This window comes from Pleurodeles waltl, chromosome 3_1 (assembly GCF_031143425.1).
Source record: "Pleurodeles waltl isolate 20211129_DDA chromosome 3_1, aPleWal1.hap1.20221129, whole genome shotgun sequence".
Classification (NCBI taxonomy): domain Eukaryota; kingdom Metazoa; phylum Chordata; class Amphibia; order Caudata; family Salamandridae; genus Pleurodeles; species Pleurodeles waltl.
In genome coordinates, this window is record NC_090440.1 from 1,036,332,719 (window position 1) to 1,036,352,497 (window position 19,779).

General features: G+C 41.8%; 1 protein-coding gene across 4 annotated transcripts in view; it reads left to right on the forward strand.

Annotated features, from left to right (window-relative positions):
• CEP70 (centrosomal protein 70) overlaps window positions 1-19,779 on the forward strand; it is a 443,636-nt gene that overhangs the window by 252,410 nt on the left and 171,447 nt on the right. For all 4 annotated transcript variants that reach the window (XM_069224317.1, XM_069224319.1, XM_069224321.1 and 1 more), the window contains one exon: window positions 9,785-9,899. In XM_069224317.1, coding sequence (XP_069080418.1) covers window positions 9,785-9,899 — 115 coding nt within the window. The remainder of the gene's footprint in view (window positions 1-9,784; window positions 9,900-19,779) is intronic.

A 19,779-nucleotide genomic window follows, 5' to 3' on the forward strand; every position in this document is an offset into this window, starting at 1 on the left:
CAGAATTTTTTCTCTCAAAAGAGTTGAAAATATGTCAGATTCTTCTAGGAAAGGCCTTTTCCGCCCTTGCAAGACCTGTGGGAAGAAAAGGCTCCATGTGGATGACCCACATAAAGACTGTTTGTATTGTCTCTACCCACAACATCAGGTTAAAGACTGCAAAATATGTTGCACCTTCTCCACAAAGACCCTCCGAGACCGTGAGGGCAGGCTCCTGACATGGTTACAGGCCAAATCCTGTACTTCAGGTGAGGAGAGTGGGTCAGAGAGGCCACACAAAAGGTCCCGATCTGAGGACCTAGGCCACACAGAAAAATCCAGGAAGAGGCAGAAATCACATCATGGGAAGGGCTTACAGACTTCAGTCTCCTCTGAGCCTTCCTCTCCTCTTCAAAAGAAGGAGTCCTACCATCTATCTCCTCCTCAGAGCCTTCCACTTCTGGAAAAATGACTCTAAAAATTAGATCGACGACGACAACACCGTCGACGACCGTGACGAGGACGACGGTACCAACAACTACCGTCTCCACTACATCGTCGACGAGACCGTCGTCGGCGTCGACGACCTTAACATCGACAGTAAGGGATCCGATCCCCTCTCTCAAGACTCCATCGACGAGTACAGTAAAAGCATCGTCGGTTGCAACACTGTCGATGACTGCCCCGTCGACTATAACGTCAGCGACTCCATTGTCATCGGCGCTTTCGCCATCGACGGGGACACAGTCAAAGAAGCTACCGTCGACGACACTACCGTCGGCCAGACCATCGTCGGCGAAACCATCGTTGACGACACCACCGTCGACGAGGCCACCGTCGACGGAAAAATCTGTACCATCCACGGCTGCATCAAATTTCACGCCATCGACAGCAGTGGTGCCTAGTAGACAGGTTGAGGCCACTCCTACCTCTTCCAGGACTCCAGATCTCCGAGCCATGGTCAGGATCAGATCTCTACCTGCACAGGACATTTATCCAACCGACACATCTCCAAACAAGGTGTCAGCTTTACTACCCAGTCATCTTCTTGACTGGGAGGAATCGGACGAAGGTCCTTTCGGAGATGCACATAGCCCCTCGCAGCTCCATGTCAAATACCAAGATGAGGATGAAGAGGATGAGTATGAACAATGTCAACCATACTACTCTCATCAGGAGCAATACTACGAAACACGAGAGCCTCAACACAGAGATACCGTACAAATGCCTTCCTCCTTAATCCAGGATTTACAATCCATGCTTCAGGATTATAGGAGAAGGTTCCCAGCGGAAGATCAACCACCAGCGCCGGTCTCTCCGGTGACACCAGTTAATGCTCCTCCTCCTCCAGCTACTCCAAGATTGACATCCCACTCGGTGTTAGCTGCACCCCCCAGAGATGAAGGTTCCACTTCAGGGGAAGAGGAACAAGAAGAAGGAGAAATTTCCACTCCACAACATCCTACTGAGGAATGGGATGATTACTTGGCCCCCACTCCTTCTCCACCACCTCCTCGCCCCTCTGATTATCCGCAAGAGGACATAGGTGGTTTCCATAATCTTATGGACAGAGCCGCAGTACGTTTCCACCTTCCAACATCTGTCTCCCAATCGGAATGTTTCCTACATGATTTCAAGGAGCAATCACGGAAGTCGGTACGGTCCATTCCGATTATTGATTTCATATGGAGCGAGGGCACAAAGATTATGCAAAATCCGGCTACGGTTCCTCCAGTTCCACAAAAACTGGATAAAAAATACAAGGCAACCCAAGATTCTCCGGCATGCCTTACTGGCCATCCAAAGCCTGACTCAGGCTGCTCAAAGACGCTCCAAAAATCCATCAACGCCTATCTCTACTCCTCCAGACAAGGAAGGCCGCAGACTGGACAATATAGGCAAGAGATTCTCCTCCATGTCTGCAATCACTGTCAGGGCAGCAAATTCGTTAGCGATTTTAGGCCGATATGACCGCCAAATGTGGTCCGACATGCAACCTTTCCTGGACCTCATCACGGAAAATAAACAAGCAGAGGCACGAAAGATCCTACAGGAAGGTGAGCGTACGTCGTAAGAAATTATCGACTGCGCTCTTGACATAGCCTCTACTGGTTTCCGCCAACTAGCGGGTGCCGCTTTCTTACGACGACAAGGTTGGCTCAAGGCCACATCTTTTAGACCAGAAGTGCAGTACCGAATCCTAGACATGCCTTACGATGGGGAATCTTTATTTGGCAAACATGTGGATGACGCACTTCAAGCCATTAAGACGGACACAGACACCGCCAAGTCCCTGGGTACCCTGCAGTACCGAAAGCAGCCCTTTCGAGGGGCTATGGAAGAGGTTTCACCTCATATCGAGGTTCCTTCCATAGACAATACCAGCAATCCCAGTACAGGCCTTCATACCACCAGCAGTACAGGCAATCATCGACTGCCTCCTATACCAGACAAGGAGGTAAATGAAGGCAGGGTTCGCAATCCAGAGATCAACCTAGAAAACAATGATCTTCTACAGGCACCGGCTATGCTCCCCCAATGCCCACAACATCAGCAAATAGGAGCAAACATTTCCAACTTCATCCAAGAGTGGGAGAAAATAACATCAGACAAATGGGTGCTGGATATAGTGACAAGAGGTCATACCCTGGAATTCACACAAAAGCCACTGCTTCACCCACCAACATCAGGCAGGTCTCTCCATCTTCGTCTGCTTCAAGCGGAAGTCTTCAGCCTTCTGGCCAAAGGGGCTATAGAGACAGTTCCTCTGCAACAACGGGGTCTTGGATTCTACTCCTGGTTTTTCCTCATAAGGAAGAAGTCAGGAGAGTGGCGTCCTATACTAGACCTCAGGAAACTCAACAAGTTCCTTCGGAAACAATCCTTCAGAATGATCACACTGTCAGATATCTTGCACCTCTTGAATCCTGGAGATTTTATGACAACTCTAGATCTCCAGGACACCTACTTTCACATTCTAATACACCAAAAGCATCGCAAATATCTCCGTTTTACAGTAGCCGGTGCCCATTATCAGTTCAGAGTCCTACCATTTGGCCTCAGATCAGCTCCGAGAATCTTCACGAAATGCCTTGCCCCAGTCGCAGCCTCCCTCAGAAGCAAGGGTTTCCAGGTGTTCCCATACCTGGACGACTGGCTCATAAAAGCTCTGTCATCTCTACTAGCCTCCAAAGCCACAAACGCCTGCCTAAAACTATTCAACAGTTTGGGTCTAACAGTGAACCTATAGATGTCAGTTGTGCTTCCCGCACGCAGGAGAATTTTCCTGGGAGCAGAATTAGACACTATCCAAAACAAGGCATATCTTACCCTAGCAAGGCAGCAGAAGCTGACCCAATTGGCTGTCACAATCTCCGCAAGAAAGTTCGTTTCAGTACAACTATTCAAATCGCTTCTGGGCATGATTTCCTCATCCATAGTCCTAGTACGGCTAGCAAGACTCAAAATGAGGCCGCTGCAAGAAGAACTGCAACTTCAATGGACCCAGTCGCAAGGATCCTTCGACGACTTAATAACTATCACACCAAAGATTCGGCAGGCGTTAGAATGGTGGTCTCACATCAACCACCTCTCCCACGGTCTAACTTTTCTGGCACCAATAACAGATTTCATCATCACCACGGACGCCTCCTTGGAAGGATGGGGAGGCCACTTACAGGACATGCGCATTCAAGGCAGATGGTCCAAGCTCCAAAAAGAGATGCACATAAACCTGTTGGAGCTGAAGGCGATTCATCTCACGCTCAAAGCTTTTCTGCCACGCATCACAGGATCATCAGTGTTAGTCAGAACAGACAACACAACAAGCATGTTCTACATCAACAAGCAGGGAGGAACAAGATCCCTCTCCCTCTCAAGAGAAGCTCAGTCTCTCCGGAACTGGCTCACACTGAACAACGTCCGCCTCAGGGCAGAGCACCTGGCTGGGGTAAACAATGCTCTAGCGGACTCTCTCAGCAGGACAGACGACAACTGTCACGAGTGGGAACTCAATCAGACCATACTCGAGGACATCTTCCAACGATGGGGTCGGACGATCCTAGACTTGTTCGCCACTAATCTGAATGCCAAATGCCAGTTTTACGCTAGTCGATACCCACTCCCGGGGTCGTGGGGAAATGCTCTTTTGATAAGATGGTCCGGGATCTTTGCATACGCTTTTCCCCCATTCCACTGATTCCCAGGCTCCTCAGGAAAATGAAGACCGAATGCTGCAAGATCATTCTCATAGCCCCCAAGTGGCCGAGGCAGTACTGGTACACGGAGCTCCTCCTCCGGTCAGTAGCCAATCCAGTCCGCCTCCCTTGCAACCACAATCTTCTAACGAAGAATCAGGGTCTCATCTTACATCCTGACCCAACTTCACAACACTTGCATGCTTGGCTCCTGAGTACAGAGAGTTCCAAGATATGAACATCGATCAAGAATGTAGGCTCATATTATCTAAGGCACGAGCAGAGAGCACGAACAAGACATACAAACTCAAATGGAAGAGATTCTGTGTTTGGTGCTCTCAGAACAATTTTCACCCATTTCAGATTAATCCTGAGCAAATTCTTTCGTACCTGCTCTCCCTCTCCAAAGCTGGTCTTTCCCATGCATCAGTCAAGATTCACCTAGCAGCTATAGCCTCTTACAGACGATCGGCTGACATGTCGTCTATCGGCTCAACCAGAGTCATCAAACAGTTTATGAAAGGGCTGTTCCGCACCTTTCCTCCGGTACGCTTACCTCCGCCAGAGTGGCACCTTAATATTGTTCTTTCCCAACTCATGAAAGCTCCTTTTGAGCCCATTCATAGGGCGGAACTCAAGTACATCACCTGGAAAGTGTCAACCTTGCTCGCTTTCACCTCTACCAGGAGAGTCAGTGATATACAGGCGTTCACTACTAAAGAACCCTTTTTAGTTTTCTCTGAGGACTTCGTTATGCTCCGAACCAATCCCAAATATATTCCCAAAGCTCCATCTTCGTTCCACCTCAATGAACCCGTTATTCTACGAACCTTTTTTCCAAACCCTACTACGATAGCAGAGAGAACTCTGCACTCTTTGGACATCAAACGATGCCTAAAATTTTACCTGCAAAGCACCAAACACATCAGAAAATCAGACCAACTCCTAGTATCTTATTCTCTGGGACGTCAGGGAACAGGAGTAACCAAGGCCACTATAGCCCGATGGATTTCTTCAACAATCCAATTTTGTCACGCCAAGGCAGGAAAACCCTTGACTAGGCGCCCGAGAGCCCACTCCACAAGAGCAGTCTCCACATCGGCTGCTTTGTTTCAAGGTATTGCCCTTGATAAAATTTGCCAGGCTGCGACATGGAAAACTACGCACTCCTTTACGCAGCACTATTGTCTGGAGTCATCACAAAGAACAGACTCTCTAGTAGGACATGCTGTGCTACGCCATCTCTTTCATTAAGGTGAGACCTTTCCTTAGTTATAGTCATAGGGTTTGAGATGCAAATAACCAAGTTTCTATTATGCTTCCATGTGAATATGTAATGTGTATGTATGTATTTATGGATGTGTATTCATATATACACACATATATATATATATATATATATATATATATATATATCTCTATATATATATAGATATATATATATATATTTATATCTCTCTATATATATATATATATAGATATGTGTATATATAGATATATATATATTTATATCGGTATTTACAGCATGAAATTTACTATATATATACACGTACTTAAAGTATCTGTATTCTTTCGTAACTCACGTTCAGAAATGTATGAGTTTACTATGATTATTATTATTATTATTTATATTTGAGATAGAGGGTCTTCATGCTCGCACCCTCCACCCACGCTGGATACAATGTTTATCAACCATACTGCTGTCTATTCAGATTCAAGCATGTGAATTTATGAAAGATCCAATACTGGATAAGAAAACAAGTTACTTACCTGTAACTACAGTTATCCAGTATTGGTATCTTTCATAAATTCACATGCGACCCACCCTCCTCCCCTTTGATGCTCGCATTTCCTCTCAGGTTTTAATTTTTTCACTCTCGTGCTGGAAAATCTGAGGAAGGGAGCTTCTCTGGAGAAGGTTCTAGAGGGTGCTGGTGCCTGATTGGACAGCAGGCAGGTTTGGGTCCTTTCACAAAAGGACATGGATAGGCTATGTGAGCAAGTGCTGGCTCCATTATAGCCTATGGCAAAAAAAATTATTTATTATTTATTGCTATTTTATGTACCGTGGGACTCCCACTTCGACGACGGGGATTATTCAAGCATGTGAATTTATGAAAGATACCAATACTGGATAACTGTAGTTACAGGTAAGTAACTTGTTTTCTTCAACCCTTCATCTTTCATCCCTCCAAACTCAGTTCCATTCCAAAACACCAACCATGCATATTTCAGAAAGACCCTGCAACTCTGTTTCAAAAGAAAGCAATATGATCCATTACTCTATCTCAATGAAGAAAAGGCACCTAATCCAGGTACTCTTTGGTTTGTAGAATTCTTAAATCTCAAATTGGAAAACAAATTGATCAAGAAAGAAACAATACAGATGCTGGCCCTTTAACATATCATTACCCAGCTCAGGAAGTGAGATTGGAAGCATGTAGTGGATGCCCAAAATCCCTACTTTTATGTTTTATTGGCAAGAAAATGCCAAACTGTCTTACGATACACAGTTGGAAAGGGCCACTACTAATACAACATTCTCCTCTTCAGACTAAAGTTGACGCCTCATACCTTTTCGAAGTGCATGGCAATGGTAATGGCCTTTTTGCAGAAGGAGGATTTTTGTATATCCCTAGCTGAATGATTGGCTAATAAAGATTCATTCTGCAGAGAAAGCTCACTTCAACACAACATTGTCTTAGCTTCACCTTCAGATCAACTCCTGTAAATTAACAACACAGCTGGTCTAGATATTGACTTATCTCTGGGTCTCCTTAAACACAAAAAAGAAAGGAGGAAGAGAGTCTCATTTGTTAGAAATGTCTACAATTTCAGCCAACTCGCTCTCCTACAGCTTGACAAATGCCTTTTCTCCTAGGAATGACTACCTCCTTATCTTTTTTGTCCCAGGTGCAACACTCCATATGAGATCTCTGCAAGAATGTTTAGGCGATCAATGCTTTCATTGGAAAAACAGTTGTGAAGGCAACATTTTTCATTTCTCTATCAGCAAGACCGTCTCTTCCACAGTGGTGGAGAAAGTCCACCCGTCTGAAGGGAGTCCTCTTATATCAAGACCTTCCATCTAAAGCAGTTATAATTAAGAATACTTCTGTAATTGGTTAATGAGCCAATCTACCACACTTACAAGTACAAGGGCCATGGTCAGAAAGGGAATTCATATATCACCTCAGTGTCATGAAGCTGTGAGCAGTCTTATCTGGTTCCCACAACCTTCCTGCCCTCTTTTGGCAACAAAAAGGATTATGGTACAAATTGATAGTACAGCCACAATACATTATATCAACAAGTAAGGAGGAACTGGATCCAGATCGCTTTCTCTTAAAAAGCCCAGGTCATTCTGGAAAGAAATCTGTTTATACCAGCAGTAAATCTTCTAGGACTACAGTAGTCCCAAGCAGGTATTCTTTGCAGAAAACACAAATGGGTCCTTGAAAACAGTGTACTTCTAGAACACCACCTGTTAGCAAAATCTTTAAATGCTAAATTCCCTGACTGTGCCTGCAGAGTGTGGGAACTGTCTCTAGACAGTGACTATTTTATAGTTTGTTCAGGCAGAATTCTGTACTGTTTTAAGAATTCCTCTAATCACAACTTTTGTTAAGAAACACAAATATTCCATTTTAAAGATCATTCCTATAGCAGTGTAGCCAATCCAGTGGTGGGTTCCAGACTTTCTTCCCTTTTCAAAACATCTACGCAGGAGGCTTCCATGCAAATTTAATCTATTAACCAGAATGCATGACCAATGTTACCATCAAACCATGACATCCTTCAATATGTCAGCATGGCTCTTAAGGTCGTAGAATATGGGCCTCTAATTCTACAAGCTTGAATGGACATTTTGAAACCTGATAAAATACTTTAAATAAGAGTTTCTTACACCCTCAAATGGTTAAAGATCTTGTTATGTTATACCATATATTCTCTACCTTCCTCAGATAAAACTGCAGGACATTTTCAATAAAGTGCATTTAGTGGCTATTATGGTTTGCAGGACATGTTCTTCACAAAGATTTTTCTTCACTATCTCTGTCACCAACGATTTTCTAGAAGGTCCACCCTCCTACAGCCCTATCTGGTTTCTCCTCTTTAGTTCTTTCTGAGTTGAGGGCTCTTTAGTTTCAGCCTATTCAGTAGGTGACATTGCTGCATCTTGTACGGAAAACAGATTTTGTAGCAGCCAATAAATCAGCCAGTCAGTGATTTACAGGCTTTTCATCCATAGAGATTCAGTATTTTCTACTTCAGTGGAGTGACTGAGAATACATTTTCCTTCATTGCCAAAGGTCATTTAATAATGCTATAGAAATAAATTAATATTGTTGATGGTTTTCCTCATTAATCCCTCTTCTCCTATAGAAAGACCTTACCTAGATGTAAGATGAGTTCTGAAATTCTACCTAGACAGAATGGTAGATGTGAAAAAAGCTAACCAACTTTTTGTAAGCAATGGCCAGCTTCCTTAGGGTCTAGCTACATTCAATCAGTACATCTCCAAATGCTAGTTTCCTGCATTTCATTTCTGCAACCAGCTGGCCAACAACCTCTTACCTGTCAAGCCTAGAGCTTATTTAGCTGGGGGGAAAGTGACAATAGCTGCTTATTTAAGAAATGCCCCTGTGACAAGTCCATCCATTGTTTAACCAAACATTATTGTGCCTTGGTTCAGAGTCTGGCATTGAAACAAGAGTAGGTCAGACTGCTGTCTGTAGCCTCTTTGGTTTAGGTGTTATTTGCAAATATTCAACAAATTCTCATTCCCTTTCTATTTAAACCTAAAGACTGTAGTTGGTTGTGGGTATATGATTGGTATTCTATCCTAAAACATGACCTAAAGGGATTGATATCCTAGTTCTGGATATTAGGAATTTTCAATGAAGACATTAGTAACCCACCCTTCTCTCTGGTCTCAACTTTTTGACCATTAAAATTCTTTCATGTCAATACTATATTAGCATATGCTCATCAAAAATAGCTGAGGCTGCCATGCAATTGCCAGTACAAGGAATACCGGGACATGAATGTTGCTAGCTCCTAAAAGAAACAGGTATGTTTTATCTTCTCTTAGCATTGAGGCTATGTTTGCCTCTATCCAGCTTTACCTTTTTGAGCTTAAGAATTATCTACTTAGCAGTATCGAGAGCTAGTGCTGTGATGCTGTCTTATGTACAGGATTGGGAACTCAGAAAAAAATAACCGATATAGGATTGGAAGTTGTAACTGCACATAGAATACCAAATCTCATCTCTTGTCTAAGATCTTGAATTTGAAGTGCTCCAGGGTTCTCACACAAGGGGGGAATATTCTACTCTCATAACTCAAATGAAGGTGGTTATGATGCAGACTTCTGTTTTTTCTTAAGTAGCATTTCCTTCAGTCCATGTCTAGATGCAAAGCTATATTTTTAGGATAACCACAGATATGTTTATCAGTTCTGATTAGAGTCATTGTGTATAAGTTGATGTGATGAGGATAGCCCATAAATCTTGCATGGATTTGGCCATCCTTTACCAGTGTTATAGAGCTAAGCTTTGGTCATCTGTTTTTTTAGAACTTCTGTAATGTATTTATTTTAATTGCAGTATTCATAGGGTTTCTTCGTCAAAGAAATCAGAAGAGAGACAAGATGATTCGGAGAGCACCAGAGTAGAAGACCTAGATTCCTTACAGCCCAATGTTTGCAGAAGATATCTCAAGGTATAATTGTGAAATGTAATTCCTTATTTGATGTTCCAGATGTCAGCTGTTTTTTTCCCACAGTCTGCAAGATTTATCCTTGGATTGCAGTTTATGTGAACATGGCTTAGGTTTTGGATTAGAAGAATACAGTTGTGTTTTCCACAACATCAAATGTAAATATTGTCATGCCTAAAGAAAAATATGCATTATAATCTCTACAAGAAAAAGTTCTGGAAGTACCTTCAGGATAAACATGTGGTGGGTTGGGGAGAATTGCAATACTGCCAAAGGACTTTGTGACTAAAAAATCTTTTGATAAGTACATATCCAAGCTTTGACTGTTTCGTGACATTATTTAATGGGCTTACATATAGCCTACTCTAGCACGTTAAAATCTTCTAGTCAAAAATATATTTCTCTTGATGGTACAACACCATTGGCTGAGGGTAACGAGCACAACTGATTGTAATTGTGATGAAAATCTAACTGAATCTGATTTGCTTAACCCTTTTCATCTGAGCCGTTTTGTCCATTTCTGTTAACCATGTTGACTGTAGTCAGGACACCTCGAATTATGTGGGAGTGGAGGACCAACTTATGTGTCAAGAAAAGGCAAAACTATGCGGTGTGATGTAGCACATTTTGTGATAGTGTAACTATATTATTTTGTCATTTTTTGACTTAACACTCTCTCAAGCCCATTTGTGGACCTACCCTCTTCCTTTGATTGACAGTTGACCATCCCTTTGATCTAATAAAGCAGGAATGAGAGTATCCATTATCAGCTGAGGGCATATTACACCTGCAGCATTTTGCATCATGTGCTAGGTGGGGTGTGTGTCATGGCGAAGCTACAGTTGTAGCATCTTCATCCCAGTTTACCTTCTAATTATAGCAATAAGCATAAGCAACAGAAAGGTGACTGTCAAGCATGGGAAAGGGCCTTCCACTGTGCAGTAACACATGTTGCTGCGTTTTAGGGCACTTTTGAAACATTTGAGGTAGAAACACATTTTTTGGTTAAAATCTGGAGATTATGTAGCAGATGATAGATAATGTGGCAAATCTATAATTATGCAAAAAACACCACAGCAGCACAATAGTATAATTCTAGTGGCCCTGACTGGAGTGTAAAGCAGAACAAAACACCGCCTGACATGTATAAGACTCATGACATGAAACAGATTCCTTGAACCTCATTGGCACATCCCACCATCCTCATACAGGACCCCCATTGAGATTTCATATATTTTTCAAGCTGTAAGACGAGGATTTCCTTTTACTGCAAGCGTCTGTCAGCAGCATCTCGATCATGTGCCTCTGCCCAAATCCTAAAGGACAAATTAGGTCCCACAGCCTCAACAAAGAGTAATAAAAACAGTGATTTTCCTGTACTTTTGCCATTCTCGTCAGCTCCATCTCTAGTGCTCACAGCACTGCAGTTAAAGATTAATTTTCTCTACGGTCTTCATTGAACCAGTATTCTCTCATATATTTGTGCTCCGTGATGCACAACAGTTTTGATGTGAAGTGCCTTCAATGGAATATACACAGGCCACCTACTTTAGTCAGTGTTTAAGCAACCTTCTGTGGAGATTAAGCGGCTCCTCATTTTATGTCCTATTGATTCAATTGTGCTGTTGGGCTGAGATAGTACACTCAGTATTGCAGAGGTATCTGCCCTTTTCTGGTTTGCTTCAATCAGTTTCCCTCCCAACAGATATTAAACAAGCTGACTTTGACCCATGTTCTAGCCTCTGACCAAAAGAATATTGGTCTGTGATTAGTGGACCTACATTCTTTTCTCATTTGGCAATCCCACAGAAACACAAGACTATTGGCAGGGCTGAGCTTCACTTTACCTCTCTGTAGCGCAAGCTGCTAAAGCACTTGGATCACTTACTAGGCATTCATGCCAAGCCTGACCCGGTCTATCCTCTCTTACAACTCTGGGACATTCAATGCTCCAAACCGACTGGTGACCTTCCCCTTCTGCCTATATTGGTCTTACAATATACTCATTGGATGAAGCTCTCTGTAAGTGCCTTGGGGACAGTTTTGTCCTTTGCCATGATATATACTGAAGCATAAACTAGTAGCACAGGTACACACAGCATCTCGCAGCCTTCTTCTACATAAGGAGGCCCTTATTCCCCTTAAATATGCTGACAGGAAGTACACTTATGGAGATGAGCCACCTCCTAATCATGTCCTTCCTGGTTGCCTGACTTAACGCATCACTATTACAGCAGATGTGAACTTAAGCAAGAAATCCTCAATTTCATCTTGGAAGCCAAGGCACACTATCTTTGCCTTTGTAGTCCTCAAGACCACAAAGTGCCAATGGTTTGACTCTTGGATAGACAGGATGGGTCGCTGGGTGATGCCGTGATGTTTCATTGGCCCAGGGGTGTCACTTATGCCTTTACTCCAAATTCTCTGATTCAGAGAGCCCTTCGGAAAATCAAGGACAGTAACAGATGCAGACTAGTAATGAGGTTTGTCAGTGATAATTTAGGGAAATTATATAATATAAATGTTATGGCATTTATAAAGTTAATAAATAACTTCAGGACTGGTATCAGAAATGATTTTCCTTGGTAGGACGTGTTAACTTGATTAAATGTCAAGCCTCTTCTGTAATGAATTTTCTTTCTCCAAATGATTCCCTGCATATTAACTAAAGAAATTATGAGTTAAATAACATCTTTATTATTCTATGTATTTATTTATGAATATATTTATTTAAAATGTTTAAGCCCTCAGTTTGAGGACAGCATAATAACAACTAAATGCAATCATAAAATTGCAAATCGTATCATGAGAAATACAATTTAAAACAATACAAAAACAGTAAAAATAAATAAAAATACCATTGCAGAAAGAGGTGTCAGGTGGAGAGGTAACTAGAGGGAGACATTTTCAAAGGTTTTGACTTTGTATTCAAGAAATAGCTGTCCTAAAAATGTGGCTGAACGATTAGACAGTGTTGGACATACAAATCAAACATTGTTAATCCCCTATGCAATTAAGTGGCATAAATTACTAAAACATTCTTTAGAGGGCAAACGTTTCCAATGTCAAATAACTAATTTAATGGCGAAACCTTCCTTTTTCCATAGAAAAATAAATCTTCTTAACTTATGTGCCTGTAAAATGTTTAAAGTAGGGGAGGCTTACCGCTGTAGGCAGAATGAATTATTAACATTTAAAATTCAATCTTCTAATTGTTTTAATTTTGTTAAGTTTATTCCAATCATATCTTTCGTTTAGGAGGATGGATACGATTTTTTGTACCACTTGAGTTAGGAAAAAATAAACTTGTGCCCTGCAAGTGTACTCGTTTTAAGCTTTACTAGTTCTCTTAAGGTGCCCGATCGAGCAAGTAAAATGTGGCAGTTCCATCTTATGATAGGCTAAAGGCCCTGTTCCATCAGCACTAATTAGTGCAAATTCAAGTGCCACTTTTTGGACTGTGATCAACTGTTTGAAAGAACAAAATAAATGTAATATCCTCCCTCCTTTTACGTTATATACCTAAGTAGAGTGGGTGGAACGTATGTCTGTAGACATTTAGTAGGTGTAAGAAATGTTTTCGTCCACAAGACTTATATAACATACCCATTCTTCCACTATGTGTTACAGCATTGTAAGAGAGCAATATTTATATGTAGGGAATTAATCAGATTAGGAGTTACTGACATTCCTAAGTAATACACATCCTTCCTTTCTCCGGATTTTTGCCTTCTAAATACCAATTAAGAGGTGTTATGACATCTTTCTTAAGATTAAGTATGATTTTACCTTTAACAGTGTTAACTTTGTAGGTAAGTGTATTGCTGGCGTGAATTAAATGAGTATAATAAACCTCTACGGGGTTAAACAAAGAGTATAATATTGTCTGCGTACATTAAGGTATGTAGGTGAAGTCCTTCTGTTAAAGGAGGAACTGCATGATTGTTATTTAGCTTTTCAAAAAATCATATAGATATAAGGATTAAAGTAAAGGAACTAAGAGACAGCCTTGCTTTAAAACTTTATATGTTGGAATGCAGGACAAAAGACGTCTTGCAAGTCACATCAGTATCCTACAGCAAGTTGCTGTGTGCAATTCAATCACTAGAGTAAAAAGGGCACTAGGAATTCCTAAAGCCGCTAATTTCCACCAAGGCGGTAGATCTGAGTATGTGGTCGGATTCAGTGAAAAACTCAATAAAGGGCACTTAGGCAGCCCTTAGTCTTAGTTTCATGTAACTGTCTAAAATTGTATCGAGAACTTCAATATTATCCAAAGAATTTGGATGACAGTCTACTTAACATCAAGGTTGGGCAAGAGAGAAAAGATGGATACCTTTTTAAATTTCGTCACACAAAATATTTTAAGAAAATGCATTTAAAAATATTATTACGCTCAGATTTTCCAAAGATTGACTTAATTATTATAGATCCCTAAGCTAAATTCTGTTTGGAGTCATGCTGATAGAAGCCACAAGCTAAAGGAATGCATGCAAATATGGTACCAGTGTTTGATTAGATTATGGGAGGATGTATTAGATGATGCAGAATTTAAAATTTATTTGAGAATTTTGGAACTTTTTGGTCTCCCCTGATCAGGAACATTTTATCAAATATGTATAATTAAGAAATTGGTGGCTTCACAATTTAAATGAATTTGGGGTAGTCAATGAATCTGTAGGGACTACTGATTTTTGTAAAAACAGAAAGATTCTACCCTTTATAAAGCATTGATGGAAGAAATAGACCATCCATGAAATTAGACAGAAATGGGAAGTTTTTGGAATAATCGTATTGGAGGTTCAAAATATCTCTGGCGTGTGAGAAAATTCATTTGTTAACTTGTGGTTCCATCTACCAAGAGATGGCATATATCTCAATGTTCAGATCCTATTACACTCTGTGGACAATTAAATTATGGTTCACCAATGCTAGTGCTGAATGTCTGATATGTACATTAAGTAGTACATGTATCTGGAATGCGATAAGATTCAGTAGTTTTAAGGGGGATATTCAAGAACATGTATCTTTATTATGAGGAATAAATTCAGAGGTTGACTAAAAACTGCCCTAATTGGGCTAACGGAGCATTATACAGACAAGTGGTGCCCTATAGATAATATAAAATGCTTCATTAGTAATTAGGAAGATGATTGATATGAAACTGAAATATTCTAATCTCCTCATTCTGAAAGACTGTGAAACAGCTATGAAAGAGCTAGTGATATTGGGAAATATGTATTAACAGATTCAGAACTTTGAATGATTTCTAAGTGTATTATGACATAAATAGATTGATTTCTTTTTCTTTCTTGTACAGAATCTGTTCATTTTACTTTTTGCTGTTTAATACTTAAATGTCTAGTAATATATGTTGTACTAACAAGGAAACAATGTTGCAAGAGTCTATAGGCTTGTAAGCCTGGGAGCAGTGGCATGTCCCCCAGGTTAATAATTGCACACTCCCGAGGGCAAAATCACGGAAACAGGTGGGAGGACCAAGGAAGCAGGAAAGTGGTGGAAGCGAGCAGTAGTGCTTACTGAGAGAAACCAAACCTCTAGAACAGCACGCACAACCTATCAGGAGTGAGTCAGGACTGAGGTGCACAAGTAACACCTCTTCTCTGGGTTGTAGCATCTAAGCAGCAAAATAATTGGACCTTGAGGTGTAGGCATAAGCCATTCCTTGAAGTATAGAGTAATCTGCTTCACTAGTTATCAGTAACACCTGCCTCCACAATGCTGCCTCCTTCTGACATAGTGAAGGTGGCTATGGAATGGCCGGGAGCATTCTCAAAGCTAATGGAAATTGACCAAATTGCAGAGGATAGGACCACAGTCTCCCTTTAGTGATGTTTTTAAACAAGGTTTTGTGCATTGGTCGTGTGCCCTGAAGAAGGTAGGTGACCGGATGGTCACGTGGCACTGAAACGCACTTTGGCATGACAAGATTTAGATATTCCATTCTTTTCCCCTCTTCGAACTTTGCATATTATGAACTGAAATACTCTATTTTTGTGATTGATGCATTTGGTTATTTGATTATGCAAAGATGTACTTAGCAGACTGCAATCAATTCCGTGAAGCTGGGTTAATATTGGGATCTTGACGAAAAGAAACATTGAATCATGCAATATATCAGTGTGTATTTTCTTCTTTGGGGGGTTATTCACATTTAAACTGTCCGACAGATATTGATCCTAGTTTTTTATTAGTGAGTTAGGTGTGAGAGTGGTATGAATGATAAGTTTGATGATTTTCCTTTAGGGAGTGTTACAGTGAGGTCCTACAGTTTAATGCAACTATCATGAATGATGGTTAACAAATATATTTATGAATATCAGCAAATAAAATAATTATGTTGGTATAACAGTAGTTTGTGGGGGGAAAAAAACTTAAGTGGTGTTATCCAACATGCCTGAAACATATACCACCAGCAGGGGCATTGTCCACTCACAAGGTGACAGTTAGATGCCAGGTGAAAAGCAGAATAAAAGTAATAGGCAGATTGTGCAGTAAGTTTTGCCTTAGTATCATGGCCAGCTGTTTGTTCACACTCACTCATTCTTCCATTTGCCACTGGACACACTTTGTCCTGTTTCCCATATCAGTCACGGTCGCCTCTCATTTCTTTTTCCTCTTTCTTCCCTTCCTATTCTCTCCCACTTGCTCTCTTTTCTGTCACTACTCTAGCTTGTCTCTCTGTCTCTCTTTCTCCACAAATTATTTTCTCAATTTCTTTTCTCCAACTCCCATCCTATCTCCACCGTTTTCCTCCAAACTCCCTGTCAGAGACAGGCCGTGTCAGAGACTAAACTAGATGTGAGGCTTGTGGTACTCTCACAGATTAGAAGGTGGTCACCAGTATCTCGCTCCTCACAGGATTTTTTACAGTGCATTATTGAATATTTGAAAGAGCTGAACTCTGCCTCTGAACTGGGTCAACATAATCTATTAATCAACACAACTCATGCTGTGCAGAGGTTGAACTCTATGTATATGGGGACTCTGCTCTGGTTCAAAGCTAGAAATAAACTGTCTGTAAAGAAACTCAACAGAATATCTGTAGGAGCTCAGTTCTATTTGTGCATAAACTCTGCTGTACCTATATAGGCGGTCAGCAGTATGTATGCAGGGACTCAGCTGTGTCGTCCAGAAATGCTGACTTTGGAACTGGGGAACGAGGTTCAAGCCTTGGCGTCTGCTCAAACTCCAGTGGTTCTGGGCAAGACACTTAGGGCCTGATTTAGATTTCAGCAGATAAGTTACTCCATCACAACAGTGATGGATATCCCATCCACAGAAATATAAATCACATAGGAAATAATTGGATTTATATTTTGTCTGGGAATGCGTCAGATTCCTATGCCGCCTCATGGGTGGCGTAAGAATGACGCAAAGGGGAGAAAATATTTTTATTTCTCTCTGTATTTTCCTCTTTTGTATGTGTGTTGCATTCTGCAGCACGTTAACAAAGAGGAAAACACCTCTTGTGATTGTTTTTGTACAGGAAGGGGCACCTTCCTGTACAAAAACAATCATCCTCACAATTGTGCAAGGGTGCCTGCGTTGGTGCTAGGCAGCAATTTGTGCACCTGCACGGGGAAGAGGACAGAAATGTGCCGTATCTTGTAGATATGGTGCATTTCTGCCGTTTCCCGGTGGCGCAGGGCAGTGCAGCAAGGCACTTGCTGCGCTGCCCTGTGCCATGGGCCTTGTAAATGAGGCCCTTATTTTGGTGGTCTCAAGCTACTTTATTGCTTTGATGATAAAGGAAGTTGTTTTAGTCTATTCACCCAGACTTTGGGCCAGATGTAGGTAGGCTTTTGCACATTGCAAACGGTGAAAAACGCCATTTGCGAGGCGCAAAAGCCCTCATGCGATGCCTAAACACATTTTGCGAGTCGGAAGCGACTCGCAAAATGTGCTTCCGACTCGCAAATAGGAAGGGGTGTTCCCTTCCTATTTGCGACTCGTCCTATGGACCACTGCCTACTCTGGAAAAAAAACGAAACAAACGGTTTCAGTATTTTTTTCTATTTGTAGCTCGTTTTCCTTTAAGGAAAACGGGCTGCAAAGAGAAAAAAAAAACTGCTTTATTTAAAAGCAGTCACGGACATGGTGGTCTGCTGTCTCCAGCAGGCCACCATCCCTGTGAGTGCCTAGACTCGCTATGGGGTCGCAAACTGCGACCCACCTCATAAATATTTATGAGGTGGGTCTTTGCGACCCCATAGCGAGTCGCAGAAGGTGTCTGAGACACCTTTCTGCATCGCAAATTGCGAGTTGCAATTTGCGAGGCGCTTTGACTCGCAAATTGCAAGTCGCAATTTGTGTTCTACCTACATCTGGCCCTTAGTCCCTACTCAACCTCTGTGATTCCCTCGGCTATGTAAAAAGTGAACTCTTGTCTACGTCACTAAGCTTGAGCTTTAAAATCTCCTCTTCAGGCAGACATTAAAAAAAGGAGGGTATTTGGACTGTGTCTCAGAAGAAGGTGCATTAAGGTATAGTAATACAGATGCTGGTTTGAAGTTGATTTAGGCTAGTAGAAGGCAGAGGCAGCACTAGTTGACTGCAAAAGTGGGTCAGCTTGAGACAAAAGGGCCAGAGCTTGCACACCCAGGGCGTGTTTCAGTTGTGCCTCTAAATATGTCTGTGTGTTGGATTTGGCGCTTGCCACCATTTTCACCACGTTTCCTAACCACCAACTACCACTTGCAGAGACGGTAAGGAGGCCCAATAGGTAGGCCACACAAGGGCAGTACAGTTTGAGGCACACCATGCTGCTGCAACAAAAAGCTTTGGTGAGTGCAGTGCCAGGTGCCATCCATGCACAGCAATATGCTGAGCCTCTCTGTCAGTCTGTTACATGCACAGCTACCAAATACTCAAGGCAAGAGACACACACAGTGTTTTGTGAGGGGAACTGTGAGAGGTCAGCACCCAACAGACTGCGACAAGGCATAGCAGAATATTGCACCCCACGTGTGTCCCTAATGTGGGGCATATTGCTCTAACCAGACTGAGCTACGTAACTATTGCCCAGACTTCTATTTACCACTATCACTTTGCACACTCTTTGGACCAGATTTACTAAGGACTTGTTTTGCCCTAGTGTGATGCAAGGCGTTTCAAGGCAACACAAGTCCTTTAGTGGTATTAACTAAGCCATGCAAAGCCATCTTGCGTGGCTGTGTGTGGTTTACTGAAACCAAAGTAACACATTCATTGGTGGGATATGGGCATTCCCATGCATCCACCCCTGGATTATGACATAATCCAAGATTTACAAAGGTCTGTAAACCAGGATTGCACCAAAATAGTGTGCATCCCTGAGCTAGGCTTAACGAGGAGAAATACCTTGATTTGTTTCTTGTTACTTCCTCTTTGCATTCTGCAGCACACACACAAAGAGGAAAACACCTTTAAGGATTGTTTTTGTACAGGAAACATCCTTTCCTGCACAAACACGATCCTGCCTTTAACGTAGACCCCCTGCACCATGGCGCAAGGATGCCTGTGCTGATTCCAGGCAGCCTCAATCAAGTGCTTCAGTGCCAGGAGACAGCAGAAATGTACTGTATCTTTGTAAATTGTAAATATGGCACATTTCTGGTCTCTCCTTTTCTTGCAACACATGAAAGAAATCTGCCTCTTAGTTTTTTAGCCAATATTGGAATTTATTTTAGAAGCAAAACCACAAGCACCTCAATTCATAGCCCTCAGCCCACTTGCCCCTCCAGAAATGCAAAATGTTATTAGTAAAAAAAAAAAAAAAAGAAAATCTGGACTGCCTGAAGGACACTGAATCATTTCCATGCAACACCATTTAAAATGAGGGGAAAAAACGTTCTGCCCTTGTTTTGCATTCATATAGCAC